Here is a 9,084-nt window from a genome sequence, read left to right on the forward strand (position 1 = left end):
ATTAGCATAGATCTTGATTAAAAAGGCTCATCATATAAGTTGGTAACGAGCTCAAAAAGTGATGAATTAAAATTAGTATAAGGGATAAATGTGCTAAAATGTAAGAACACTTTTTGACCTAGATTTAGGTATTAGATAAATTTATTTGAAAAAAGGCATATTTTTTAAAGAATTTTTTCTGGATATAGGTCTATATTAGATATTATTTTAAAATATACTTAAGATTCATAAATTTATTAATATTTTCTCCTCTCAAGTCATATTAAAAGTGTTTTTAAAACTGACTCAACAAAAGAAAATAAATAAACTTTCAAAGTGCTAACTTATTACTCTTTGAAATTTTGATATCCCCAAGTTTCAAATATCTTAATTTCCAAACTATTATGTACCTTTTTAAAGATAGTCCAAGGTATGTGTAAATAAATCATATCGATAACTTTGAAACCCAAAAACGATATCATGACATTTTTATTGGTAAAGTCGCATTCTCAACACATATCGATGTTCACCTAAGGCCTAAACAATTACGAGAATCCTTTGAATTTTGTAAAACTTAAATTTCTTTTTTTTTGTCAAAAACTCGCTAGATAATTTGATGGAAAAAACCTTATTTAAGTCATTAAAATATTATATGTATTTGATTTTCAATAAAAATGTTCTTATTAAAAATAGTCAATGTTAACCACTACACTAATATTAAATATATATATATATATATATTTCATGAGAAAGTTTGTTTAATTTACTGAATTCATTTTTGTTGCTGATTTGGGTGATTACCCATTTTTTATTCCCTTGTTCCTTCATAAGCAATTAAGTGTAGTTTTATTTTAGGGTAAGCAAACCATTTAATGAGTTTGTTAGAGAAACCTATATATCCTAATCAGGTGTAGATTATTAACTAAGTGATTAATTAATTCCGATTACAGAAGTTATTATCCTCTTATATCTATTAAATAAATTAATTAATCCACCTTAATATAGGATCATTAATTTGTGTATGAGATTAATCATGTTTTATATGTGTTCATTTCATGACACTTTCTTTCAAAAAAAAATATCATTTACTTGTTTAACATTGTCCTAGAATTGTGTTTCTTCAATTTTCTTTCAAATTAAAAAATAAATTTTTAAAGAAGTAATTTTTTAATTTAAAAAATTAACAACATTTCCAGTGTCTTAACCATCATTTATAACTTATATGAACAATATTATTAAAATTGGGTTCATAGTAACTATATTAACCCAATATTTTATATTAAGAAAATAGTAAAGGAGCAAGTTCAAATAATGTTAATTATTCCATTGAAATATATATATGCTAATTGAGCATTTTTGCAAATTCAATAAACAAATTGAATAAATTACAGATTAATTGATTATTTGAAATTTTTATACAACTCCAATGAACAAGTTGTAATTTTATTGTTTTTTGAAAATATTTCATGTATAATAAAAATGACATAGCCTTACTCTATAACTGTCTAAATATATATAAATATATATATAACCCATTAAAATAGCTCAAAAGAATATCTATAAAGTTACATTTAGATAATAGAATTGGAGTTGAATTTACATTGAAATTCTAATTCAATTTCATAAAATTTTAATTCTAATTTCATAAAAATTCACATTAATTATAATTCAATTCTTATTATTAGGAAACGAATTGTAATTTAATCCTAATTCTTATGTTGATAAAAAAATATATAATAAAAATAATTTTAATATATATTATTTATTTTATTAACATATTGATTTAACACAACAAATTAGAATAGCTCAATGTTAAGAGATTTTTTTAAATTTCAATTTTCACAAAAAAAAATATTAATTTAACATGTTAACTTTTTAAAAAAATTTATATCGATTCAAAATATTAATTTTTTTTAAAAAATTTATATATATATATATATATAAATTTAAAATTTAACTTATTAAATTAAAAAATATATCGGTTCGATATTTTAACATTTTAAATTCTAAAAAAAAGAATTATCGATTAAAAACTTTAATAGTGTTTTCAATGATAAAATAATAAATTATTTTGTTTGAAAAAACATAAAAGAAAATTGAATTATAATTCCAACCTAAAAAGAGTGGAATTGAGAATTATATAATTTTAATGAAATTCTAATTATAATTTCAATTCTGAATACTAAGGGTCTACCAAATTTAGAATTAGAATTGAACACTCTTATTCAATTTTCAATACCAATTCCAAGATTATCAAACACACCTAAAAAATCAAAAATCATATATAAAATTCTTATTTAAAACATATTAATTTAAAGGATAGAAGATTAATTTTCAACATAAAAAAAGCAAATTATTTCTCTCCCCTCTCTGACATTCTCACTCAAGCCCCATCCTTCACTCATCTCCAAAATTACCTATTTATCTCTACCATTTTTATATATTTATATTTCTTATTTTATTACTTTACTTATTTACTTATTATATTTTTCTTATTAATTAAATTAAATTAATTATTTTTTAATATATATTTTTATTTAATATTCTTTATATCGGTTTTCGAATATTTATTTTTGTTTTCTTATTTGAGTTTCTTTTTTATTTAAAAAATATAAATTCATTCGTTTTATATTAAATCTTATTATGCAATATTGCCATATATTATTAAGTAAAATATTATATTTAATTTGATTAATTATTAAAATATAATATTTTATAGATTTTATCTTATTTTATTTATATTATATGATAGATAATTTTATTTATAAATAAAAAATATTGAATCATTTAACTAATTTTTTTTTTATGTATTTTAATATATATATAATTAATATAATAAAATATTAAATATTTATATTTTATTAAATTAGTACACATTTCAATATTTTATATATTTTAAATAATTATAATATAAAAATAATAATATTTTATATTTTTAATTAAATAAATAAAGTATAAAAAACTTAATAAGTAAATAAAATAAAATAAATAAAATAAAAAAGGTAAATATATAAATGTGATAAAGATAAATAAGTAATTTTGAAGGTGAGTAAAGAGTGGAGACAAGTTGGAGAGGTTAGAGAGGTGGAAAAAGTACGTCCTTGAAAAAAAAAATAATCATTCACATACAAATACAATAACCATATATAAGACTAAGTAACCTTTGTGATCCTTTGGATGCTTTCCAATATTATGCAAATTTGAAAAAAAAAATAATAATCAATTCTAAATGCATATATTATGGATGGGATTGAGTAAATTATTTTATTATATATATATATATATATATATATATATAGTAAATAGTTTAATTAAAATAGATATTTTCATTCCATATATTTATTTATATATTAAAAGTATTAACTTTATAATATCAAAATTATTTACAAATTAACTCCACTTTCCAACACTTTAACTCATGAATATGAACGTGAAACGGGAATATATAATTATCTTATCAAAAAAATATAAAATAATAGACCAATTTATAAAGATGCAATTGGACACTTGGAGTGAATTAGAAAAATGTTATTAAATGGATAAATATATACATAATTAAAGTATACTAGATGTAATAATATAAAAAATTGTAAAAAAATTGTACGGTAAATTTTTATGGGCGGGTCAACCCAATATCCGACGCAAGTATTTATTTACTCTCACATATATTCAAATTAATCACGGCTCTCGACCCGGCAATCCGGACACTTTAAAAATTAAGCATCATTATATATATATAGATTAGTTAGTTAAAAAGTTGAACTTATATTGTTAAAATGTCACGCGTTTATCAAATTTTGTGTTGAATTTAAAATATAAAGTATTATTAGCCTAGTTGGTTAAAAGGTTGTACTTGTTTTGTTAGGTTCCAAGTTGGAACCATACCTATACCCCAATATCCATTTACTCTCACATATATCCAAATTAACCACAGCTCTCGACCTGGCAATTCGGACACTTTAAAAATTAAGCATCATTATATATATATATATAGATTAGTTAGTTAAAAAGTTGAACTTATATTGTTAAAATGTCACGCGTTTATCAAATTTTGGGTTGAATTTAAAATATAAAGTATTATTAGCCTAGTTGGTAAAAAGGTTGTACTTGTTTTGTTAGGTTGCAAGTTCAAACCATACCTATAGCATTTTTAATTTTATTTTTAACCGTTTTAAGTTTATGAGCGGGTCAACCCACAATCCGACCCAGGTATCCATTTACTCTCACATATATCCAAATTAACCACAGTTCTCGACCCGACAATCCGGACACTTTAAAAATTAAGCATCATTATATATATATATATATATATATATATATATATATATATATATATAGATTAGTTAGTTAAAAAGTTGAGCTTATATTGTTAAAATGTCACGCGTTTATCAAATTTTGGGTTGAATTTAAAATATAAAGTGTTATTAGCCTAGTTGGTTAAAAGGTTGTACTTGTTTTGTTAGGTTGCAAGTTCAAACCATACCTATAGCATTTTTAATTTTATTTTTAACCGTTTTAAGTTTATGGGCGGGTCAACCCACAATCCGACCCAGGTATCCATTTACTCTCACATATATCCAAATTAACCACAGTTCTCGACCCGACAATCCGGACACTTTAAAAATTAAGCATCATTATATATATATATATAGAGATTAGTTAGTTAAAAAGTTGAACTTATATTGTTAAAATGTTACGCGTTTATCAAATTTTGGGTTGAATTTAAAATATAAATTGTTATTAGTCTAGTTGGTTAAAAGGTTGTACTTATTTTTGTTAGGTTGCAAGTTCGAACCATACCTATAGCATTTTTAATTTTATTTTTAACCGTTTTAAGTTTATGGGCGGGTCAACTCACAATTCGAGCCAAGTATCCATTTACTCTCACATATATCCAAATTAACCACAGCTCTCGACCCGGCTATCCAGACATTTTAAAAATTAAGCATCATTATATATATATATATATATATATCAAAGTTAAATTAATTATATATATTTAAATAAAAATATTTTTTTAAATAAATTTAATAAGTTAAATTAAGACTTTTTATTGGGGTCAATTAAAATTTCAGACTTCTTCTCTTCTTCTCTTAAACTCGCAATTAATTTAGAGTTTCTTATGGTTAAAGTTATATAAAACGATATTTTGTGCATTTAAAAAAATATTATCTACGTTACATTATTTATAAATAAAGAAAATACACGTATATATCAACCCTCTAATATAATATGATTAAATAGGCTAAATTGTAATTTGAGATCTATTTTTTTTAACTTCACAATTTGAGATCAATTACAATTTGGAACTTTTTCTTTCTAATCTCATAATTTGAGCCTCCTTTACAATCTTCAACACATTATGATCAATGTTGAACGAACTTAAATCACCATCACCCCATGATATCAAAACCTAAAAAGAGAGAATGATGGGAGAAGAATCGCAAGTTGGAAGAGTTAGAAGTGTTAGGGGTAAGACATGAACAAACGACAATGGATAATGTTAAGAGATTCGCGAAGTGAATAATGTTAAAATTGTTGATAAAGACAAAAAAAGAGCGGACATCAGGCGCGGAGCCACACATGGGCTAGGGTGGGCTCTAGTCCAACCTAAATTAAAATCTTAAAATAAAATATTTTATATACGTGTTTACCATGAGACTCTTAGCTCAGTTGGCTATGTAATTAAATTGTAAATGTGAGGCCTAGTCATCAAACCCTGCTTTTATTTTAATTTTATTAAAATAATTATTATTAATATTTTATTTTATACTAACATTTTAATTTTATTAATATTAATAAACAAGTTAAATTATACTAACATTTTAATTTTATTAATATTAATAAACAAGTTAAATTAGTTACATTGGTTTGTTCAGTATTTAAATAAAGAATTTGATATCCCTGCAATCAAAGGGATGAAATTAGACGAGCTTATATTAAGATGGGGTCATATCAAGTTAATATTAATAAACAAGTTAAAATAGTTACATTGGTTTGGTTCGGTATTTAAATAAAGAATTTGATATCCCTGCTCAAGAACCTAACAAATCTCCTAGAATTGATGTTGATGTAAGTTTTCTTAAACTTCATCCAGCATTACGTATTCCGATATGGAAATATCCTTTTAATCAAAGGGATGAAATTAGACGAGCTTATATCAAGATGGGTCATATCAACCTATTAAGGATGAGTACCCACCGACCAAATTTGGAAATCAAAATCGACGGTTCTAAAGTCATTGGTTTAAGAAATTTACTTGGTTAGAATACTCTCCTTTGAAAGATGCTGTTTTTTGTTTCCCATGTTTCTTGTTTGAACATAAGCAACCCCCAAAACCTACATTTACAATAGATAGATTCAAATATTGAAAGCGAGTTAATGATGGGGATAAATGCTCTTTTGTTATGCATATAGAATGTAATATTTCACCACATAATAGGATAGTTGAATATCTTGATAATCTAATGAATATCCTCGTCATATTGACAAAGTACTGAATGCAAAGTCTTCAGATGAAAAACAAAATAACAGATTACGGCTTACAACAACTATTGAAAGCACTCGGTGACTCACTTTGCAAGCGTGTACATTGAGAGGGTATGACGAGTCTCCATCTTCTAATAATCGTGGAAATTTTATTGGAAAAAAAAAAACGGAACATAGAAAGTTAAATCTGAGATACAAGTTAGAATCAACTCTAAGTAATTTTTCATCATGGCTTCGGACATGAATGAATACGGAGAAATATCATGTTTAGTTCCTAATATATATTAAAATATACAGTATATACTTTTTTTCAAACTCAACTTTGAATTTATGCCTTTCTAAATTGTCTTAATTTATAAATAAATAATTACAGGACAGTAATGGTAGGCTGCGTCTCCTCTGATTCCTCCCTAAAGTGAGTCCCACATCTCCTCTCTACATAAGTACCCCATCTTCCTTCCAACTTTCCCGCACTCTGTTTCTTCTCTTCTGATCAATCAATCGGAAAATGACGTCATCTATCTACATTGCCGCCGTACTCTTCCTTCTGTCGGTTTCCGTCGATGCTCACAACTACGGAATGTACTTGGACAGCTCTTGGAAAAGCGCCCACGCCACTTTCTACGGCGGCAGTGATGGTGCCGGCACCATGGGTAAACATCCCTCCTCCCCTTTTTCCGGCCATTTTCATAAACCCTAGTCTTGTTTTATAGAGAAGATAATCAAGACTCTTTTTTTTTCTCTTCTCAGGTGGAGCTTGTGGATATGGAAACTTATACAGCCAGGGTTACGGACTCAATACGGCGGCCTTGAGCACGGCCCTGTTCAATAACGGTCAGACCTGCGGCGCTTGTTTCGAGATTCAATGCACCAACGACCCAAATTGGTGCGTCGCCGGAAAGCCATCGATTTTCATAACCGCCACCAATTTCTGTCCACCAAATCCTTCTCTATCCTCCGACAATGGCGGCTGGTGTAATCCTCCCCTCCCTCATTTCGACCTTTCAATGCCAATGTTCTTAAAAATCGCACAATACAAAGCTGGAATCGTCCCCGTAAATTACCGCCGGTAAATAAATAAAACCCATCATCTCTTTCCGTTTCAATTTAAATGGGTCAAATTAAAATCTTATATGTTGCAGGGTGGCATGCAAGAAGAAGGGTGGGATAAGATTTACAATGAACGGCAATCCAAACTTCGACCTGGTTCTGATATCCAACGTCGCCGGCTCCGGTGAAATCGTTAAGGCGAGCATAAAGGGTAGTAAGACCGATTGGATACAAATGACCCGGAATTGGGGACAGAACTGGCAATCTAATGTCATGCTTTTAGGGCAGTCCCTTTCATTTAGTGTCACTGATAGTGACGGCCGTACCTCCACCTCCGTCGACATAGTGCCGGCGAATTGGCAGATTGGCCAGAGCTTCACCGGCCAGAATTTCTAGGTCTGAAGTGTATCAACGGGAAGAAATAAATTAAGCTTCTGTCCGGACTTCCTTTTTCTAGTTTTTCATAGAAATATTTGGATGGATAGTGACTGAGGAATAGAAAATTAATATATAAATATATATATATATATATATATATATATATATATATATATATATATATATATATATATATATATATATATATATATATATATTATATATGAGTTTCTGAAATATATTTTATGAACCGGATATTATATATGCTAATATATAAAATATGTCATATTTATATGGATGACTATCAAAAATATTTATGCTATTAATTTTTATTATTTATTTAATAAATTTTTAAATAGTTATTTTATATAAGATGTAATAAATAAAATTAGATATTTTAATCTTATTAAAAAATAAAAGTTATGCTTAAAAATATTACTAATTTTAATAATTATAAATGGATTATATATATATATATATTTATTAAAAAAATTAAAAACACAAATAATTTATTTTTTATTTAATAAAATTTTAAAACAAATTAAACTCAATAACTAATCTGAGAAAGTTTTATATATAAATAAAATATTTTCGTATGATAACTTCAATTAAAATTTATATATAAATATGATATTCTTTCAATTAGTAATATGGTTGAATTTTTTTTTTTATTTAACTTCAAATTATTTTTTAAATAACTTAATGTCATAATTTTAATATATCCCTAGTAAATCACATCAATTAAATTATCTATTAATATATATATATATATATATATATATATATATATATATATATTGTTTTTAAAAAATATATATATTTTTTATATATTGATATATTTTATTATATTTTTGTTCAAATAACTTAATTTTCATAAATAATATTATTTAATAATTGAAAGAGTTATTTAAAGTTTAAACATATCAATTAGGCATTCCAGTTCAAAACCGAGAAAATTTTGAGGATAAGAAAATAAATAATTTAATTTTGCTCATGTTTTAGGCCTTAAGATCTTGGGCCCATTTATAATACACAAATTTATTTAGGACAATAGATTGGTTTTACAATTTTATAATTCAATTAAATTCTTTAATCATTCAATTTTGTATGATTCCATTTACAATCTTAATATTTTAAGTTTAGAAATTATTTTAATTTAATTTTTAATAATTTAATTTATATTTATAA

At 25.2% G+C, this 9,084-nt stretch overlaps 1 protein-coding gene across 1 annotated transcript; it reads left to right on the plus strand.

Annotated features, from left to right (window-relative positions):
- The first annotated feature begins 6,956 nt into the window (after positions 1-6,956).
- Positions 6,957-7,914, plus strand: LOC124920104 (expansin-A4-like). Its single transcript, XM_047460514.1, has 3 exons — positions 6,957-7,121; positions 7,219-7,537; positions 7,611-7,914. Exons 1-3 carry the CDS (start codon positions 6,977-6,979, stop codon positions 7,912-7,914), a joined length of 768 nt encoding a protein of 255 aa, XP_047316470.1. The 5' UTR covers positions 6,957-6,976.
- The last annotated feature ends 1,170 nt before the right edge of the window (positions 7,915-9,084 follow it).

The sequence above is a fragment of the Impatiens glandulifera genome, chromosome 1 (genome assembly GCF_907164915.1).
Source record: "Impatiens glandulifera chromosome 1, dImpGla2.1, whole genome shotgun sequence".
Taxonomy (NCBI): domain Eukaryota; kingdom Viridiplantae; phylum Streptophyta; class Magnoliopsida; order Ericales; family Balsaminaceae; genus Impatiens; species Impatiens glandulifera.

Coding starts and splice junctions, on each gene's coding strand:
- LOC124920104 (XM_047460514.1), top strand. CDS start 6,977: ATGACGTCATCTATCTACATTGCCGCCGTACTCTTCCTTCTGTCGGTT. Junction 7,122..7,218: donor TGATGGTGCCGGCACCATGG/GTAAACATCCCT, acceptor TTCTCTTCTCAG/GTGGAGCTTGTGGATATGGA. Junction 7,538..7,610: donor GTCCCCGTAAATTACCGCCG/GTAAATAAATAA, acceptor TATATGTTGCAG/GGTGGCATGCAAGAAGAAGG.